This window comes from Hydra vulgaris, chromosome 13 (assembly GCF_038396675.1).
Source record: "Hydra vulgaris chromosome 13, alternate assembly HydraT2T_AEP".
Classification (NCBI taxonomy): domain Eukaryota; kingdom Metazoa; phylum Cnidaria; class Hydrozoa; order Anthoathecata; family Hydridae; genus Hydra; species Hydra vulgaris.
In genome coordinates this window covers 37,237,686-37,260,771 of record NC_088932.1, presented here as the reverse complement: position 1 = coordinate 37,260,771, position 23,086 = coordinate 37,237,686, and the positions used below count along the sequence as shown (strand labels likewise).

The 23,086-nt window shown below is 27.5% G+C and overlaps 2 protein-coding genes across 2 annotated transcripts; both read left to right on the top strand.

The window, feature by feature from the left end:
* The first annotated feature begins 1,799 nt into the window (after positions 1-1,799).
* On the top strand, positions 1,800-3,649 carry LOC136089860 (uncharacterized). The gene is made up of 2 exons (XM_065815952.1): positions 1,800-1,930; positions 2,128-3,649. The coding sequence occupies exons 1-2, from the start codon at positions 1,800-1,802 to the stop codon at positions 3,647-3,649; spliced, it is 1,653 nt and encodes a 550-aa protein (XP_065672024.1).
* Positions 3,650-8,268: 4,619 nt separating this feature from the next.
* Positions 8,269-9,440, top strand: LOC136089859 (52 kDa repressor of the inhibitor of the protein kinase-like). The gene is made up of 2 exons (XM_065815951.1): positions 8,269-8,413; positions 8,732-9,440. Exons 1-2 carry the CDS (start codon positions 8,319-8,321, stop codon positions 9,438-9,440), a joined length of 804 nt encoding a protein of 267 aa, XP_065672023.1. The 5' UTR covers positions 8,269-8,318.
* Positions 9,441-23,086: the final 13,646 nt, after the last annotated feature.

The window sequence follows — 23,086 nt, the reverse complement described above, 5'->3', positions numbered from 1 at the left end:
ATCTACTATATTAGTAAAGTTTTGCAAAACAGTTGCTGCATCTTTGCCAACCACTTCTGACAGACCAAAAGATAAAGTTTTCCCACTAGTTGTAGTAATTTGAAAGTTTTGATAATGCTTATGGTATTTCTGAGTACCATCACCATGCAAACAATTGCCTATATTAGAGTTTTTATTTATCAAATTATTTTCAAGCATTGCTTCCGCAACTTGAAATTGACCTAAAATTGAAGCTTCCTGCATTAACCTACATTTTACAGCGGCTGATGGCAGTCTAGATATGTTCTTTTTGGCTAGTTTGTTTAAAACTACTTTTATGACTTCGTTGACACTATTCATACTCACGTTCATTGAAAGAAGTTTCATTATTGTTTCTCGAATGTCATCACTGTATCTGCCATCTTCAAATGTTATTACTTTGTCATCATCCAGCAAAGAAACCAATTTTTGAAGTTCTAGATTCTCCTCTTTTAAAATGTTTGTCTTACTATATAACGAAACAACTTCCTTCTCTAAACTTATAACATCTTTCATATTGTTGTCATTAATATAGTTGGTTTTATTTTGCAAAATAGCTTTTAAATTACTCACTTTTTTTTGCAGCTTTATTTTTTCGTTTTTTTAATTCAGAAATGTTTATGTCTGAGTTTTCAAGAATTGAATTAATATCTGTTATTTTATTTTTTAATTGCAACATTATTTTTTTTTCTTCATTTTTTAACGAATCTATTTTATTCTTTTTTATTTCCAGCTGAGTATCACGATATTTTATTTTTTTATTCAAATTTCTAACATTAAATGATTCTTTTTTTGACTTTAATAGCTCTAATTTATTTTCGATATTATTAAGCTTTTCTTCATTTTCACAATAACACTTTTTAATAAAGTTTAATTCAGCTTCTATTAGAGAGTTTTTTGAAATAAGTATTTTTAGATTGTTTGACATACCTTCAAAATCTTTTAGATGTGTAAAATAATCCATCATAGATTCCATTTTCCTTTTTAAAATTTTCTTTTCTTTTTTAAGCATTTTGTTTTCGCTTATCAGTATTGTTTCTTTAAGAATTTCGGATGCATTCACTGTGTTATCAGAAAAATTTGCCACAGGTGGAAAAAAGGCTTCACCTAATAACAATGCTAATTTTTTATTTTTTCGTTGTTTCTTTAATTTTCTGATGGTGTCAACTAATCTATTTATCTTTTTGGCTAAAGCTTTCTTGCAGCAGAACAGTTCAACTTTAAAATCCACACAATGTCTACAATATATTGCATCATAAGATGTATCTTTTAAAGCCAAATACCAATCATAAATACTTTCATTTATCATTTTATCTAAATAAATAAAGATTTTCCAGTCATCAACTCGAAAAAATATATAAACATATAAATATATTATTTTAAGTCTTCTACTTATTATATATATATATATATATATATATATATATATATATATATATATATATATATATATATATATATATATATATATATACATATATATATATATATATATATATATATATATATATATATATATATATATATATTATATATATATATATGTGTACATATATATATATATATATATATATATATATATATATATATATATATATATATATATATATATATATATATATATATATATATATATATATATATAAACTTAAAAACTAAGTAAATACACGATTTGCGAAATTGGATAGTTGACATGCGCAAGTATTTACAAATGTCATGCGCAAAAATTTGGGAGGTAAACAAAACAATAATCCAAGTTTAGTTGAGAAAGCTAATGTAAAATGTCGACTCATTGTGCGGTAAAAGGATGTTCTAATGGTCAATATAAGTTAATAAAATGGAACGAAGCTATTTGTGAAGAACATGGGGTGTGTAGGGATGATCCTAAATGTTCTTGTGAAGCGCCGTTCAGGTAAAAGTATATATTTTTTTGTTATTTACTCTTTAGAAAATATATAAGATTGCAAAAGCTTTTAAAATATAAGAACATTACTTGTTAAAATATTTATATTATTACATATCTAATTTAAAATAAAACGAAATCTTTAATATATTGTTGCTAGCCAACAATATTTGTTTACAGCTAAAATAATATTAATTTTTTTTTAGATTGCATACCTTTCCAACAAAAAAAAAAGAGCTGGATAGAAGAAATGTATGGAAACTGCTCATCAATAGGGAAAATAATAAAAAGGTTTGGAGTCCTGGTGCAAAATCCAGAGTTTGTTCTCAACATTTTTTAAATAAATCAAGTATAGACTACCCATCATTGAATCTTGGATATGATGCTTCTCAAAGAATTCAAAGATTAGTGCCAATAGATTCGCTTTCGTATAGCTGTAAAAGAAAAATGCCTTTTAAATCAATAGACTTTAATAAAATTGAAAATATATATGAAATTCCTGAGGGTGTGACTTTGTTACCGGAAAGTAATCAAAATGAGCCAGCACAAAAGAAAGTAAATTATGATTCAGAAATATTGCACAAGCTTAACGTAGACACTATTACAGTAAAAAATAATGGGAATATTGATTCATTTTTGACAGAAAACAATAAAAAACTTACCAATAAAAATAAACTGCTAAATGAGCTTAGTAACAAAAATAAACTTCTAGATGAGCTTGTAAATAAAAATAAACTGCTTCTAGAAAATAATAAAATTTTGCGTAGAAAACTAGCCAAATATGAATCCCAAAAATTTTATCGAAAAATATTGGATACAGATGAAAATGTTTTATTTTACACCGGTATTCAAAATAAAGAAATTTTCAACGCCATACACAATATTGTGTTTCCAGTCATAAGAAGAAAATGGAATGGCTCTTATACAAAATCAATAATAAACAGAAAATTTAAAAAGTTTCCTAATAAACTTGGAGCAAAAACTAAGTTATGCACTAAAGATGAAATGTTACTAACTTTAATGAAAATAAGGTTAGCGTTAACAGAAAAAGATTTATCTCATAGATTCAATATATCGGTTTCTCTAGCAAGTCGCATATTTGTAACATGGGTTAAAGGATTAGCTTCTGTTTTACACCATTTAATTTTTATTCCTGATAAAGGAGCATTAAATTTTACAAGACCAAAACGATTTGATTATATCAAAGATATACATTCAATTATTGATGCAACAGAATTATTTATAGAAACACCCAAAAATCCTGACTTGCAAAAGTTGACTTGGTCTGAATACAAACATCATAACACAATAAAAGTATTAGTCAGTATCACACCTAATTCATTTATTAACTTTGTATCGAGTTCATACCCAGGATCAATTTCCGATAAAAAATTGACAATAGATTCACAGTTTCTTGATTTGGTACCACAATTTTCTTATGTTATGGCTGACAAAGGCTTTAACATTCAAAGTGAATGTTTGACGCGCAACATAACATTGTATGTACCACCTGGAAAAAGAGGTTTATATCAAATGCTACCATCAGAAATAAAAAAAACTAAGCAAATAGCTAATCTTAGAATCCTCGTGGAACAAGTAATAAGACAATTAAAAACATTTAAGATTCTTGCAAATGAACTTCCGATCAAATTAATTTCTTCTATAGATGATATTGTTCTAATATGTTCTGCATTGTGCAACTTATTACCACCAATATTTGCTGATTGATAAATTTCTTGTGGTGTTTTCGACTAGGCGCATATGCGGCAAAGCCATTGTTTATTTTTTTAGGAATGTCAGATTTAAACAGTATACCCACACATTTAAAATGATACCATCTTGAACACAACGAACATGCGATAGAATTTTTATCGAAAGATTTAGCATCGTCTTCACAGTTTTCATGGCATTCATCACACAGATATAACAATACTTTAGTTTTAGATTTTTTTAATGTTTTTTTCTTGTTATTTTTTTTTATTGGAATAATTTCTAAACCAGTAATAGTGGTATTAATTGATTTCACAGCAATGTTTTCAGCACAATCTGATTTGATGGCAGAATTTTGATCGGTGCCTTTCAAAATTCGAATCGCCAAATGGTTTTCCCAAAAGTAAATTAAGTTCTTAATAATTTTATTTCAGTAAATGAAGTCAAAGTTAATTTTTTCTAAATAATGTCCATGGTGAGTGTAAACAAAAAACCAACCTATTTGAACGGTCTTTACTGCCATTTGGCCTTGAATTTGTGTGTAATATGTGTGATATGGCTTTAAACTCACAATGCCATTTTTTTCAACTAAGTAATCTAGGTTTTCAACTGAAGGTTTTGTTTCACAAATGGAATGAGGACATTTGATTTCTATTATCCCATTTCCACAGCAATCACAAAAAGTTTCTAAATCTGGAGATACTGATATATAAGGATATTTAAGGTCAATTGTCATTCCAGGATTGAAAGTTTTAAAATTTTTATGATTTTTTTTCAAAATTTTAGTAACTTCAGTTTTTGCATGTGGCTCCATTGCAATACCATGTTTGGTAGAAATAGTCTCAAATGTTTTTTGTCCCAAAATTTCATCAAAAATATTTCCCAAGTCATATACTTCTTTTGTTTGAATTGTGTTTACTTTTGTGTAAATTTTATGAAATTTAGATGCTGTAAGCCTACCTTGGCGCTGGTCAAACCATGTAGTAGAACTTGATTGTTGTTTTGTTTGCACATATATTGAAGATATTTGATCACTAGTCAATTTTATTTTTTGTGTAAATATATCTATGTTAGATTTAACTTCTAGCTCATTGTTCCAAATAAATTCTTTTGCAACATTTAATATGTTAGGTGGAAGTTCTGTGAATAATTGCAAACTTGAACGTTTCTGGGTACATTCTATCAACTCGACAAAGCGACTGTTTGGCGCATGTTCTTTAATTGCATCATATAGTGTTTTTTTAATTTTTTCATGATTTTTTAATTCTAAATCTTGTTCTTTGTAAGATGGTAAAAAAGCATTAAATTTTTTCTTGTTTGCAATAGCATCTTCTTTATGACACCTTTTTCTGTAATGGTCTTTCACAAATACCAGTTCACGTAAAGGTTTTAGTTCTAAAATTTTTTTATTTGTTTTTGGTACGTTCCATGAGCAAAGTTTATCGGTACATGTCGGTTTTGTTACTCCCGTTGAAACTGCTGCTTCTACTCTAAAAAGCAAAGCTACAACATGATTACAACTTCCCAGAAGGCCTGCTGTACATGAGCAATATGCACTGGCAATATAACCCCCTGGGTTGTCTTTTTTTACTATTGCCCATACATTATATTGTTGATCAGAAGTTTTTTGTGAAGGAGTAACTCTAGTTTTAAGCATGCAAAATTTTGAGTTTTTGTCTATACCTGACCAAAATATTTCTTTCACAAAGTCACATTTAAAATAACGAAAACCTTTGCCTTCTTTATATTCACAGTTTAATCTGTGTAAAAGATCGCTTGAAGTGTTTATTTTTTGGAGGTAGTTAGAAATATCGTTGTAATAAACAGGAGGCCATTTTAACATACCATTTTGAGATTCGCTTATCCATTCTTTTTTTTTTAACGATAAAGGATCTGGCATGACGTGTCCATCAACAATAAGTTTCTTCTTGTATTCATTTAATGACATTCTATGATGCTCTTCTGCTTCAATGTTGACAGGAACCTTTTCTTCCCACGATGCCATAGCTCTAAAAAATATATAAACTAATATTACAAATCATATTATCAATATTTATTGATTATATAATAAACAATTTCTTTAAAATATATTTCCTAACATAACATATATTTTTTATATTAACATATTTTCAATAATTATAATTATTGAAAATATGTTAATATATGATGAGAATATGAAAATCTGTTAATCATATATATATTTGATAATCAATTTGTCATTTATTTGAATACCAATTAAATAGATGAAAAAATAATTACCTATATACTAAAGTTTCGTGATCACCTTCAGATGATTTTTTTCTTAACGACAGAAATACTTGAAGTGCTTCAATAGACATAATTTTAAAATCTTCCAATGTCATTTTGATTAAAGGTGTAGCATCCTCAGGATCATTAAAAACTGTTTCCGACATTCTTAAATATCCTTTTCCACGAATAAACAACAAAAATTGGAAAAAAGCGTTATCAATTGTCAATACTTTACTAATTAATACAAAAAATTAGAAGAACGTCATTGCTTGTTTACTTCGGTTAAATGTTTGTTTACCTCCCAAAACTTTGCGCATGTCAACTATCCAATTTCGCAAATCGTGTATTGTATAAAAAGAAAATTGTAAGTTACAAATAAGACTTACTGATAAACTGCTGTGATTCAATTACCAAATGGTTAGCAAAAACCACATTAACAACACAAAATAAACTCACTTTAGAATAACTTTAGTAAAAATTTATAATAAAATCTCAGCTATATAAAATATTGAACTCAACGTGTGCAAAAATCTTTAGTCAAGTAAAAGAAGAAACAGCAAATTTACCAAATATATCTAAAGACGGGGGAAATTATAATAATCTTTACTTAGAAAACAAAAAACCCACCTTATAAGACTAAAAAAAAAAAAAAAAAAAAACTTATTCACTTAATAAATAAATAGTTGCAGAATTTGTTTTTACGTGGGGACGAAAGAATTATTTTAACTTACTTGTATTTTAACAAAACTGAAAGATTTAAAACTAAATAACTTTATCAATTCTAAACCAAAACGTCGTCCCCAAACAAATTATTGTTGTACAACCTTTTCTAAAAAAAATAACATCTACATGTACGTATATACTATTTATTTTCATGGGTGGGTTTTTATTCTTCAACACCTACATAAAATCATTTCTGGCGTTTTTGGACGAAGTTTTTCAAATATATATTAACGATTTTTTTCCGCGATAAAATGTCACGTGACAAAACTCCCTACCCTGAGTAAAGCGTATTTCAGGCAACCTATTTTTTTAAGTCCACAAAAAACAGGATTTAGCAGTGCCATGGCTAATAAGTTCGATGCCTCTCACCAAAAAAAAAGAAACTTGTCATTAGGGTCTCAAAATCTTCCAAATTTTACCGCTAGGTGTTGCTAAAATAAAAAGCTCCTTAAATTAGCAAAAGGGCACAAAATTTGCTGCTTCTTTCCTACCTTCAATTAAGGAGTGTGGGAAGCCTACACTCGGCACTGGATTTTAGGCTTTGTTTTCAATATTATTAATCTCGTTTGTTACGGACTCTTTAGACTCGTTTTTACGAACGCTTTTTTCATAAACGTTTTTTACGGACGCCTTAGACTCGTTTTTTACTTACGTTTTTTACGTTTTTAAATTTTCTAAAGAGAGGTGCCTGAAAAAAATGTCCGAATAAAGTATAGTTAATTTTTATTTGAACTCAGACTTGAAATCGAACTCGGGTCTCCGCCAAACAAGTTCATATTAATTCATATTAAATATATATACAAATATTAACTTTAATAAAATTAAAATCCAAACAAGTTCATTGGAATTTAATTTTATTAAAGTTAATATTTGTATATATATTTAAAGACGTTTATTTCAATTGGGATCTTGTGCCGCAAAGAAAGGGCTTTGGGGTATCAAAAGTTAATACAACAACCAAAACCAACTGTAAAATTATAAGAAAATAAACGAATACTATGTGAGGTTTTATGAAAAAAAGTTTTTTACAAAATAAAATTTAGTTCCTATTTGAAAAAAATGTTAAAAATGATTTTTTAAATAGGAACTTAGAGTTTATTTGTAACTTTTGTTATAGTGAGAAAAACTGTCTGAATGATTTTTAAACCGTTTAGAAAATAACTTTAATTACTTTGTTATACTTGAAAAGACGCTAGTGACGCAATTTAACCTCTAACGATACCAAATTTTTTTTTATTGCCACCGTTAAATGAAACTCCGTGTAGGCTTGAACATGGCTAATATAATGTTTAATTCAAGTAATAAATTTAAATTTTTTTTTTTATTTTCAAATTTTCATAACACATTGCATCCGAGTTTAATCAACCAGCGAAAAAAAAATGCTTATTCTGATTACTCATTTGCGATATTTTGCGAAAGTTAATTTGCTTACCTCATGGCGGTCGATAAAGCGAGAAGATAAAAAAAAGGCTTACCAGTTAGCTTACCAGTTACTAAGAATTTTAATATGCAAATTTTCAACATGTTTATCAAGGGCTGTCAACTCTTCTATATTTACATAGTTTAAACTGTAATCGTATGCGCAAGGCATTATGGGATGTGTAGGTAGTATAAAAATTAAATCTCATAACAAATTTGGATGAAACTGAAAATTGTTATCTGTATATTATATTGCGTTTTTTCTTCAATAAGTTATAGTTTTTAGTATAAAGAAATGCCTTTATATTGTGCAGCAGTTAACTGCACAAATACCAGTGGAGTAGCCGATAAAAATGTGTCCTTTTTTCGTTTTCCAAGAGACAAAGAAAGGTAATTACTTAACTTTACTAAGCATTATGATTTAAGTACTTAATTTATATAATTTAGTACTTAATATATATATATATATATATTTTTTTTAATTTAACACATTATTTTTGTAACACAAAATTAAAGTAGGCTATTGTGCAACTTTTTAAACTTATGACATAAGTTTGAACAAATACTCATAAGTTATGTGTATTTGTTTTCTTTTAGTATAAGTTTTTGTTTTCATTTTATCGAGTTATTTTACTGATTAATTTATGTAATGTAATTGTAATTCAATTAGTATGCAACGAAAAGTATATGTTATTCTTATTTTTAAAGGTGCAAGAAATGGGTTATAAATTGTAGAAGAGGAGATCTAGATAGAAAGTCTGTTGAAGTTTTGAACAAAGAATATCGTTTGTGTAGTAACCATTTTGAAAGTTCAATGTACTATTTTACAAACAATGGAGGAAAACGTCTGCTTTATAATGCAATCCCTACATTTTTTAATGTTCCCAATCCACCACCATCTGTAGGAGAAAAAAGAAAACCACCTACCAAAAGAAATCATTTGCCTTTAAAAGTTAAAAAAATACAAAATGAAAATAATGATAGTAAAGTTGAAAACACTCAAGCCAATATAGAAACTGTAAATATAAAAAAGTACAGAAAAGTCTTAAATTCATTGCGTACATCTTGTGTTACAATATGCAGGCTACGAAAAAAAATAAAACTGTTAGAGAAAAAAAAGCATAAAAGTTGCAATAACTCAATTAATCATATTTTAGATTTATCTAAAAACTTTCTTTCAGATGATCAACAAAAATTTTTTACAAGTCAAATAAAAATGAGTTACCGCCATAAAAAAGGAAATCGTTGGACAATATCGGATAAATTACTTGGACTACGAGTTATTTTTCATAGTCCACAAACTTATAAAATGTTAAGTAATATATTTTCTTTACCAAGTCGCAACACATTGAAATTGTTTCTAACAAGAGCTTATGGCGATATGCCAACTGGATTCTCACAAAAGTTACTTTACTAAAACTTCGTGTTAATAACATGAATCAACAAGATTGTAATTGCAGTTTAGTATTGGATGAGATGGCACTTAAACAACACTTAGATTATGATAAAAGTGTAGATGTTGTTTTTGGAATAAAGAACAAGAAACCACTGAATCAAGCTCTAGTTTTTATTATCAGAGGTATTGCCACTAAATGGAAACAACCAATTGCATATTTTTTCAGTAACTCAACTGTTTCAACAGTTAATCTTATTAAGTTTATTCAAGAAGCTATATCAAAAGTTCAGGACTGTGGATTGTTAGTTCGGTGTATTGTGTGTGATCAAGGATCAACTAATATTGCAGCACTTAATGTTCTTGGTTTTTCAAAAATAAAATCTTATATTCAACACTTGTCTTTAAAAAATAGAATTCATATTATCTTTGATCCCCCTCATCTAATTAAAAGTGTTCGCAATAATCTTATGCGACATAACATTAATATTGATGGTAATATAGTTTCATGGAATCACATTAGAATGTTGTATGAGCTAGACAAATGCAATCCTATCCGTCTTGCACCAAAATTGACTGACAAACATCTCGATCCTGGAGCATTTCTAAAAATAAGAGTTAATCTAGCAACACAAGTATTAAGTCATCAGGTTGCCACCGCATTGTCTTTGTGTGTCACTGCAAATATATTACCGTCAACTGTAAGAGTGACTGCCCAATTTGTTGAAAAAATTGATATTCTTTTTGATCTGTTAAATTCAAGAAAGATTCAGGGTGATAAACCTGCTCGTTGTGCTATAACAACTAATGGAAATAACATTACATTGTTAAAAGAACTCCAAACTTGGATTAAGAAATGGAAGTACAATCCCAATCCAAGATAGCTTGTGATAGCTTTGTGATGTACAATCCCAATCCAAGATAGCTAGTCATTGGGGGTTAAATTTTACAATTAACAGTATACTAGAATTGTGCCAGGAGCTTCTCTTGGAAGGATTTCCTTTTGTTTGCACATCTCGCTTCAACCAAGATTGCTTAGAAAGTTTTTTTGGAACTATACGGAGTAAAGAAGGGTGGAATGACAGACCGACTGTAAGACAATTTCGAGCAGCTTACCAGAATGCCCTTTTGCTGTTGTCAGTAGAAACTAGTAAGTCTAATAGCAACTGTCTGGCAGAAACAGATTTTAGTGTGGTATTGGATCTAAATTCCTTATTTGAAAATTCACAAAAAATACTAACTAAAAAAGATTGTCTATTTTTTGATAATAATACAAAAAATAATGTTCTTTTAAAACAGATTTCCTGTTGCTATCCTTATAAAACAATCTATAGAACAATCACATACATATTTCTCTAACTTGTTAATAAAAAGAATCTCTCTGTGTCAACATTGTAAGGTAGTACTTTGCAGTGTATCGATTGATTTTACAATAGCTAGTAAGAATGGTATGGAGACCAATAAACAAACAAACATCCAAAATTGTTATCCAAATTCATCGTTAGTTTCTTTGATTTCTAATATGGAAGTATTTTTCATAGAATATATTGAAAAGTGACTTGATATGGAAAACCTGGTTTTTAGATTATCTTCTAAAATAATGGAAATATGTTCTTTTGAGTTTTTATTCAAATATCATTTCGAACATGCTTTTTACCTACAAAAAAAAATAGTCCATATATTTGTCATATCACGAGTATTTTATTTTATTAAACTGTATAACCGAGATCTTTCTCCACGCAATAAAAAAAACTATAAAAAGATGGAACGTTTGCTACACAAATAATTTCAATTGTATAATAACAACAATTATATATATATATATATATATATATATATATATATATATATATATATATATATATATATATATATATATATATATATATATATATATATATATATATATATATATATATTTATATATATATATATTTATATATATATATATTTCTGATTTTTCTAGTTTTCAGAGTGGTTTTATATTTTTTTATAGCAACCAGATTTAAGTGGGTTCATATTTTAAGTCAAAAATGTAATTTAACAAATCGAGTCCAAAATTTGATTAAAAAACCAATAAAGTATTTAGAAATATTTCATTACTAATAGCATTTGTTGCTTTATATAACTTTATATATATATATATATATATATTCGTTTTTAATTTGTTTTTTAAATGTTATTCTACCCGGGCATCCCATAATCCTCTGCAAACAAATTAACATTTTTTTACGCAAGTCGACAGCCTTTGATGTTTATTTGCTTTAAATCATAGCGTTCTCTACTACAGGCCTATTCATCGCGCAACCGGATATTTTTGTGGAGGCCTACTTTTTTACGGCAAGAAATATTATTTCTCCACGTTCAGACCACTGATCTCAATAATAATTGTTATTATTGAGATCAGTGATTTGTTATTATTGAGATCAGTTATATTATTGTTAATATTGAGATCAGTTATATTATCAGTGTTATTATTGAGATCAGTTATTATTGAGATCAGTGGTTCAGACCAGATAAAATGTCTTGTTGTTTATGATATACATTTAAATAATGAAATATAATACAATGTTAATGAACTTATATAATTTAAACATGGAGTTTCAGATTTAATTCAAAGCAAATAATATATTTATAAAATTATAAAAAAATATTTATAAAAATTTAGATTAAATCATCATGCCAAATAAATGTTGTGTGTATGCTTGTCACACCAACTATTAAAGTGAAAAAAAACAATATATCTAGTAAAGTTAATAAAATATCAGTTTATCGGTTTCCAAGTGATAACGTTGAGCGTGAAAAATGGATAAAAGCTATTCCAAACTCTGGTTTAGTTGTTAAAAAGTATACTGTTATCTGTGAGTTACACTGGCCTCCAAATGTTGATACAGTTATAGTGCGTGGAGGAATACGTCGACCAAAAAATCCTCCTTCTATTTGGCTAGGAATACCTTTATCTCAAATTCCAACTTCTAATCCAACTGAAAGAACTACCAAAAGATCCTTAAGTGGCATTAGAAGTACATTAAATGATGAGCTAGACACATTTCTTAAAAGGGATAAAGCTACTTTTTGTGACATTAAAAACAAGTTTATCAATAGCAATGATCACCAATATCCAATTTTATCGTTTATGGTTGATGGCTGTATTTTTATACAATCTTTCCAATTTTTTAATGGAATACCTTTTTTTGTAATTCAAATTTATGAAAGTCTTACCTTTGAAACATTTCATTATGGGATTAAGTGTCACATTTCTAGCTTAACAGTAAATCGAATCATAACTGTTGATACCTGGTCTAAGTTTGATAAGATACTTCGTTTTTTAAGCTCCTTGAAAACAGACAATAAAAAAGAAGTAATTATGCAACATATTTTAGTTATGGGACCAAAAACAGTTGGAAATAAACTTTATACACCTGAAATACTTATACGCTCTTTTGTATACTTTTCAACATCAAGGGCATTATATGATCGCTTAAGAAATGGTTATTAACTTCCATCTATTTTAACACTGACTCGAATTACTTCAAAAATTTCTAATATTAACGAAAACAAATTTATTTATTCAATTTTTAACTCTCTTCTGGATAAGCAGAAATTATGTATCATACTACATGATGAAATATATGTTAAAAAAAGTTTGCTTTACCATGGTGGAACTATTTTTGGTAGATCGGAGGATAATCCAGTGGAATTGTCCAAAACACTGTTAGGGATTATGGCTGTTTGTTTAAACGGGGGTCCAAAGGTGTTAATTAAAATGATACTAATATCAAAATTACGATCTGATTTTTTGTTTGAACAGATTAATTTAACCAATCAAATAATTGATTCAGTCAGTGCAAATGTAAAAGCTATTATATGTGATGGGAATCGTGTCAATCAGGCTTTTTTTTAAATGTACACATTCGTTCCGGGAAAACCATGGTTAACAGTAGGTGGAAAGTATTTACTTTATGATTTTGTACACCTCATAAAAAATATTCGTAATCTTTGGTTAACTGAAAAAACTCAGGAATTAATACTTGACGATAACGGAGTAACCAGGATTGCAAAATGGACTCATTTAAAGCAGCTTTATAATGCAGAATCCAGAAGCTTTCTAAAGTTATCTGACCTGAATGAAATTTCTATTTCTCCTAAACCTGTTGAACGACAGTGTGTATAAACGGTTTTAAGAGTATTTTCTGAAAAAACTTACGCTGCTCTTTTGCAACATCCTGACATGATTCATAGTGATGTTAACGACACTGCTATATTTATCAATAAAGTTATTATTTGGTAGAAAATTTTGAATGTCGAAACTATTGGTGCTGATACAAGGCATAATGATCCTTTGCAGGCTGTTATCAATAATCCTGATGACAACCGTTTAAATTTAATACTACAATTTGGTGATATGGTAGTTAAAATGGCAGGTCCCAAAGGTAAGCGTGTAGATCTATGTAGATATTTACTTAACACTATGCAAAACTATGTACTTCTTGGTCAATTTACATCAGATCACCTCAAAAAAGAATATAGTATACTTCGTCAAGGATCTGGTGGTACTTATTTTCTTAGTGTTCAACAAGTTATTGAAAAATTACGTATCAAACATGCATCTTTACTTTTGAAATTAAATGTAGATATTGACAATTTTAATGTGAAGTCTGGTCATCAATATGTGTTATGCCATTACAAATTGTCTGAATGCGTGCTGTGAAATGACTGCTGCGAAATTCTTGATAACTTGCAAGATCTAGAATCTTCTACTGCTGATGATGTCAAAATGTCACTTACACGAAATGATAAAGAACGAACTGATTATGAACTTTTAGATCAAATAACGTTCTATTATCAAAAATATGGTCAGTTTTCTAAATTTTTGGATCGTGGTGGATTAAAAATTCCAACTGATAATTTGTGCCAATGGACATTTTTTTGTTTTGTAATTTTTCAAATAGTTAAAGATCATGTTTGCAGAAAATCTTTAAGTAGTATTTTTATGATTATATCAGACTATTATTTATTGGATATGGAAGAACATCATTGTGTAATATTGAGCAACATTTTTAAAAAAAATTTATGTACCATTGTCACTCCAAGATCTGGCAAAACCTGCACTAAAAGTATTTAAAATCTCTTAGAAGTCTACTTAGTTGTCTATTATTTATAATATATATATATAGTATAAAAGTTTTAAATTATATATATTATAAATATTTATATTATAAAACTATTTTATAAAAGATCTGTACAAGTTTCATATAATAGTTTTTTTTGTTTTTTTTAGATTTCGTTAACAATTTTAATCAAAATTTATCTAATATTCTTTGTTTGGTTTAATAACATTTCTACTCAATATAAAAAAATATCAATTTTGTATTTAGATGTTAAAGCCGAAACTAAAGCTATATAATTATGTAAATGTGTGAAATTTTAAATTAGAAAAAATTTCTTTGCCTTTTATTTACATTGTTTATTACTTAAGATAATTTTTTCTTTCTTTTTCTTTTTTATCAAAAAAAAATTATTAGACTATACAGAGAATTAAAAATACTTTTTAGCTTTAATATTACAAAGTTATTTTTTTTGCCGTAAAAAAGTAGGCCTCCACAAAAAAATCCGGTTGCGCGATGAATAGGCCTGTAGTAGAGAACGCTATGCTTTAAATACAAACTTGTAAAGAATTTAGATTGCAACGCCGCCTCCCATGCTTCCAACACGTGGTTGACTTATTATTTTATAAGATAATAAATTGTTCATAGAATTTTCTGACAAAGGCAGTTTTGTATCTTCCTAAGTTTCTGAGATTTTTAGAAACATTTATTTCGTCATATATAAACATTTTACAACGATCTTGTTGTACAATTTTTATCAATAAAATTTAAATAAAAAAATAAAAAACTAATAACGACAGGAGCAAATAGAAGACAGAAGTCTTGTCATTAAGCCCCTATAGTAAGCGTAAAATGTTTTTTACAAAGTTTTCATTATATAAATTTACAAATATTGGTTACATAAAACAAGTTAAAACATAATTACAACAAGAATACGACAAGTTCCAAAAGTTAAATAAATACATACAGTAAGAAATATTACAAGATTTTTTTTTTTTTTCATTTAAAAATACAAAAATATGTTTTTGTCTGTTAATTCAAGTAAATACTGTTTAACTATATTTTTAAAACAATTTATTTAAGTTAAGCTTTTCATATTTTCATTAAGAACTATGTTCCGCAGACAAGGCCCTCAATATAAAATTGAGTAATCAGATGTTTCAAGAGTTGACTTAGGTAAATTAAAATTATGGATAGAGCACCTCGTTAAGTATTTATGATATATTTTTAGAAATTAGTAATTAAAGAACTTTGGAAGCATGTCATTTTGATATTTAAACATGAATAACAAGTTTTGGAACACGTTTAACTCATGGACATTAGGAGCTTTTATTTCCCGGAGTAACGGCTTGGAGTGGGCGTATTTATGTACATCACATATAATTCTACTGGCTTGTTTTTGCATAATATACATATTTTTTCCTGAACGGGAAGTACTTGCCTAAGTAATATTACAATAGCTTATGTAGTTATGGATAAAAGAGTAATATAAATCTATTAAACATTTTTACTTAGTAGGTGCTTTGTTTTATGCATAATGCCTATAGTTTTAGAAATTTTGTTTTCAACTAGCGTAATATGACTTTTCCAATTAAGATGTTTATCAAATATTATTCCTAAAATTTTTTTTTTTTTTTTTCTTTAATATTTTGCCGTTTAAAAATATTACAATAACCAATTATATTTTACAATTTTTACATTAGTAACGACAGGACTTCTAGAAGATCATATGGATCTTGTCATGAAGCCCTTTACAACGTATGGTTAATTTTTGATAAAAATACAATGTCTTAAGTGAAATAATAATAATAATACAACTTCATGCAACAACATGTAAAAACCAAGATAAAATTTTAAAAAGCCAAGATTAAAAAATAAATAAAATATGCAAAATAGAACAACAACGAACAAACAAACAAACAAAACAAAAAAACAATTAAAAATAAATCAAAATATTTTCAATTAGAAATATAATTCTTTTAAGTTTTTGTTTGAATGAAGCAAAAGTCAGTTGGGTAGAAAAATCAAAATTTGGTAAGACTATTTTGTTCCAGAGATAAAGACCTCAATAAGAAACAAAAAACTGGTCTTTGCTTTTATGGCAAAAAGGGGCAGTAAGATTGTTATTAATTCGAAGATTATATTTGTTTTTAGGTTTCATACAATAAAGATTTTGTAATACGTTTGGCAACAAATTTTCTCTACATTTAAACATGAAACATAAAATGTTAAAGACATTTTGTTGATATATATTTAAAATATTCATTTCTTTAAAAAGTTGTTTCGTATGAAAAAACCGATTTTTAAAATTTATTGCGCAAGCTGCGTGTTTCTGATGAAGGTAAAGAGATTTTAGTTTTGTTCTATGAGTGCTTCCCCATATAATATTCGCGTAGTTTATATGACAATGTATAAATGAATAATATAATTATGTTAACTGGTGTTTACATAATACATTTCTTGCTTTATAGAGAATTCCGATGCATTTAGCGATTTTATTGGAGGTATTATCAATATGATTTCTCCAAGATAGATTCTCATCAATATATACTCCAAGAAACTTAGTAACTTTTTCTCTTTTTATTATTATATTATCGATTAAAAGGTCTGGCATGATATGAGGCAGTTTCTGTTTTTTTGAAGGTAGATAAAAAAGTGTCCATTTAGTTTTTTCTATATTTAGAGACAATCTATTTTGTTTAAACCAAACAGATACTTTTTTTAATTCATTTGTCATATTATTAAAAAGCATATTAATATCTTTATGAGACAAAAACAAGTTAGTGTCATCTGCAAAATTTATTGTTGTTAAGTTTGATGATTTATGAAGGTCATTTATGTATATTAAAAAAATAAGTGGACCAAGTATGGATCCTTGTGAAACACCACATTAATAGATGAGATATAGAATCTTTATTGTAAACAAACTGTTTACGGTTAGTAAGATAACTTTCAAACCATAATAGGGTTTTATCTTTAATACCATATGATATTAGTTTTTTTAACAGAATTTGATGATTGACAGTATCAAATGCCTTAGACAAATCAATAAACACTCCTAGTGTAAAACAAGAGTCTTTAAAAGAGTCAGTTATATTGCGCGTTAGTTGAAGAATGGCATGCTCGGTTGAATTATTTTTTTTGAAACCAAATTGGTTTTCGTATAGAATTTTATTTTCAACAAGATATGAGTAGATTCGGTTGTACATTATTCTTTCCAAAATTTTTGAAAAAACTGGAAGAACTGAAATAGGGCGATAATTTGTTATATTTGTACGATCCCCCGTCTTAAAGATTGGAGTTACTTTTGCTATTTTTAGTTTATCTGGAAAAGACTCTTGTGCAATGGATGCTCTGAAGATTTTATAAAGAATATCTTTTATAACATCGTAGGAATCAATCACAATATTTGTGTTAATATCATCATACCCAGTAGCTTTATTACGTTTTAATGACTTAAAAGCAACCTCAAATTCATTAAAAGTTAACTCAGTACAATTTAGATTAGAGCTTATTGATGTTTCGAACTCATCAACAGATTTATCTTTAATGAATGAAATACTATCGCTTAATTTTGTACTGATAGTGGTGAAAAGCTTATTAAATTCAAATGCAAAATCATTTGAGTAATTTATTAATTTGTTATCAATTTGTATAAAATTTGGGAGTAAATTTTTATTTGGTTTAAGTTTTCCAGACACCTCCTTCATGATTTGCCAGACGCGTTTTGAGTTGTGCTTATATTTATTAAGCAAGTTTGAATAGTAGTTTTTTTTTGCATTTTTGCGAAGCTTTTCAAATAAAATTGTATAAGTTTTATAATTTTGTTTATGTTTTTCAGATTTTGATTTTAGGTATTTTATGTAAAGCTTCTGCTTAATTTTTGACGATTTTCTGAGACCTTTAGTAATCCAAGGAGATGATATTTCTTTATTGCTTAAAACTAGTTCAATTAAAGGAAAACTGGAATCATACACTTGGTGAAAAGTTTTGAAAAAATTGTCGTAGATTAAGTTGATATTATCATTAAAGTTAATATAACCCCAATCTACAAGTGATAATTGTTCTCTGAAAGAATTTAAATTATTATTATTGATAAGCCGTTTTTATATAAAAACTTTTCCTTGCTTTTCTTTTTTTAAATTAACACATAGAGAAAAAAAAATCGGGAAGTGATCGGAAACATCGGTTTTTATAATTCCTTTTTTTAGCGACTTATAAAAAAAATCGGTAGTTAAAACGTTATCAATTAATGATGATGAATGACTTGTGATTCTAGTCGGGCGATTAATTAAAGGTATTGTTCCAGTTTCAAATAAACCATTAAAAAATTTTCTCGAACTTTGATTTTCATAATAATCAAAGGAGTTTATGTTGAAATCCCGTATCAAGTAATTTTTTTTCTTTTCAAGATCAGTTCGCTTTATTATGTTTTTTAGTAAAAATTTGCCAAAGTTTTCAATTCTTCCAGCTGGTGGCCTGTAACAACAGCTTATTAGTATATTTTTTGAACGCTTATTGATAAGTTCTATTGTTAAAATCTCTTTGTTTTTGTCAGAAACGCACATTTCGCTTCGAACTTTATACAGAAGGTTATTTTTAACAAAAAATAAAATTCCTCCTCCTCGCTTATTAGTACTTCGTTCTAAAATTACTGGATCAAAACCTGGGAGATGAAGATTTGAATTATTTTTAAAATCTGCTTGTAAACACCAAGTTTCAGTTAAACAAATTAAATTAAATGAACTTTCCGCTTCGCTAATAAAATTTAATAAGTTTTCAAAATTCTTTTTTAAGCTATGTATATTAATGTGGACTGCATTAAGATAATCACTTTTATTATCGCCTTTTAAATATTTGCTCACGTTACTAGGATAAAAATAAGAGGTTTCAAATTCAGGAGAATTAATTTCATTAAAATAATTAATATCCGGATCGGATTCGTCGTCTAAGTGTAATCTATACGTTTCAAATTAATTAACTTTTTTTTCAAAATCATTATTAGCTGTTTCCATTTTCGCTATAATTTAGATTTAGCAATAGATAAGAGTATGCGACAATTTGAAAATCTTTTAGGAAGACTTAGTGATCAACTTATTGTAGACCATAAAAAAAAAAAAAAAAATTTAAAAAGATAAGATATTACTTTTTTTGGAATTCCAATCCCGTACAATAAGTTTGTCGTATGAAATGTACGCGTATTTGCCAGCTTGTCTTTCTACTTTCATTTTTTCACGTAGTGTCTTTCGCATGACATTCGTTTCGTTACAATAATCTTCATATATGAAAATATTTTTACCTTTTAATTTGGAAGAGTTGTTGAGAATTTCAGTTTTATCTTTAAAATCCAGAAGTTTTAGGATTATTGTTCTATGTTTATTGTGAACTACTTTGCCTATGTGCTCTTTCAATGTTTACCCTTTTGACTCCTAATATGTCGTTGAATATTTCTTTTACCTTTTTTTCACATTCAGCCCAGCTTTCATTGTCATTTTCAGGTACACCATCGATTCTTAGATTATTGCGCCTTGACCTATCCTCAATCTCTCTAAAGTTGTTATTTATTTTTATAAGTTCATGGTTGTTATTTTGTACTTTGATGTTTGCCAGATTTTCTTTTGCGAGACAATCAATGGCGGTTTTTATTTTTTTATTGAAAAAATCTTCATGAAAATTTAAACTTTCTTTGATTTCTTCTACTTCCTTTGCAATTGATGCTATTTTGGTTGAGTTTTGAAGGATGTTAAGTTCAACTGTGTCTAATCGATCATTTAATATCTTTGTGTTAGAACTAACTATGTTGATAAATGTATTTCCTTGTTGTTTCAGCATTTCTTCCGTCTCGATCTTAAACTTCATAAACATTTCCGTTATCAATTTTTTAATTTCAACAAGTGTGATAGACATGTTTAATAAGTATAAATTATTATAATATAAATATCTATTAATACTATTAACGATTTTTTATTTTATTTTCTTAAAGCAGCGAAAAAAGCATGCGTTCACTTCAGCGTTTTATTTTGTAACTTATATATATGTAGGGTGAAAGAAATTTATATATTTTATATAATTTATGCTTTGTACCAACACCTTCTGCTGCCAGTGAACGTGTATGGAGTGTTTTCTCGATTATTCACAACAAGAAAAGAAATCGTTTATCAAATGAAACAGTTGAAAAGTTAGCTTTTACATACATTAATGCATCACTTCTGTACGTGATTTTAAGTGATGAAACTCTGTTTACTATATTGTTATTTATTATTAGCTGAGGAAGTTGCAGAGGCAAGTCATCGGATTTAGATTGATGATGAAATAAAATGTACTTAGTTTTACTAATATTCAAAGAGAGTTTGTTTGATTTAAACCAGCCATTTAGGTTTTCCAGCTCACGATTTATTGTAAAAAAAATTGTTTTTATATTGAAATGGGTATAAAAAAGATTAGTGTCATCAGCAAAAAGAACAAAATTAAGCATGTTTGAAGATAGGTAAATATCATTTACGTAAACCAGAAATAGTAAGGGTCCAAGAATAGTGCCTTGAGGAACTCCGCAGCTTATTGTGTCTAACTTTGTACACGTTGAATCATAAGATATTCCTTGTTTTTAATTTTTAAGGTAACTACATATAACTAACATATATCTTATACATATACATATATATAACTACCAAAAGATGGTTTATAGAGTTATGAAATGTTTAAAAGCTTCAACGTTTATATTCAATGATCTTATGTTTATACTTAAAATACTACAATCTTTATTTTATTTCTCTATTAAACTCGTCAGATTTATAGTATGAATTGTCGAGACAACTTATATTTATTTCAGTCAAAAAACTATATTTATTTTTGTTAGTTCTAAAATCGGAGATTCTAAGATTTCAACATTAATTTTTATATTATTCTTATTAGTTGAATTCATTTTTTATTAGATTGTTTAATAATTTTTAATCAAAGTTAATAAGTAAAATAAAAAATAAAAACAATAAAAATAAATTTGTTTTCACTTATCATTGTTTGTCGTCATGGCTTATACTCGGCATTTCTCTTACAACCAGGCGGTTGTATACAACCTTTGCATATTTTCCTTGACTTCAATGCATTTTTGGCTGCGCAAATAATTCTTTGCGGATTCTCATAGTTTCACTAAAGTCTTCATTGACGAAAATGTTTTTCCCTTAATATTTCTTGCCCAAGCTAGAACATTTTCTTTTTCTTGTTAGTTTAATAATTTGACAATAATTGTCCTCGGTTTGTTTTTAATTTTTCTAACCCGTTGGGCTTTTTCTAAGATTATTGGTTCATTTATTTGAAGGTCCTCTTTAATAAGCGTTTTAAGTCTTTTTAAAACATCATCGTATGTCTCATTGTGTCCCTCTTCAACACCCACAATTCGCAAACTGTTTCGCCAATCTTCCAAGTCGACTGTTTTTCTTTTATTCTCGGTCGATTCGCTAACTAATTTTTCTTGGAAAGATTATGTTCCTATTAACGAAGTTTTCATTTCGTCCATTTTTTTGTCAACCTTGCTTATATTTGCCTCAAGTTGATCACGTTTAAGGTCTTCAATATCTTTTTCTAAGCTACCAATTTCTTATTGGAAACACTGAAATGTTTTTTAAAAGCACTTTAAAACTGTGTCAGATTGAATTGACATCAATTCCCTTAGCATTCCCATAGTAACTACCCTTTTATTTTCCATAACAATGATTAAAAAAAAAATAGTCAAATATATATAAATATCTCTAACTTTCTTCGTTTACAAATGCGCTCTGTTCAATGCTCAAAATGATATGTGTTTTAAGTTGTTTATATTTTTTTAAGAACTTTGGCATTGCTAAAATATACCTAAAATGTAATGTTATCATATAGTACATTACTTTCTGACGACCGCGACTTTATGCTAGCAGCCATTTGAGCAACCATAGCATTACTTAAAACTTATATTGTATTTTAGGCTTAGGATGATTTTTTTTAAAAAAAGTAGAAATATTTTATAAAAAGATTATGCTTAAGTCTCTTAGTGTTAAAATATGCGAAAAATCTTAAGTTCATTATTTGACGACGCGTATTTTAGGAGTAAGAACATATTTAAATAAAAAATTTCTTGTTTTACAAACATGCAAAAACTCAGAGCCTATTTAAAGAACAATGCTACGTATCTTGGAGGCGGAAGAAATCCTTGCATACAAAAAACACCATTATTTTGGAATCAGAGAACAAAAAACACCATTATTTGGGAATTTGAGAACAGAAACACCATTATTTGGGAATCTCGGAACAAAAAATACCATTATATGGGAATCTGGGAACATAACGAAAAAATAATCAAGTTTTTAAATATACAAAATTTTAAATGAGGCAAAGTAACCAACATTTTTTCTATTGAAATATTTTTAAAATGAAATTATAATAAAAAATATAAATACTTTTTAAAAAAAGTATACAGCATTCATTAATTTTCAGCTAAAAGCAAAAATTATTAATTTACACAAAACTTTTTATTTCAACGGTATCCGCATTAAATCGCAAAACAAAAATATAATTTCTATTTGGGATAAA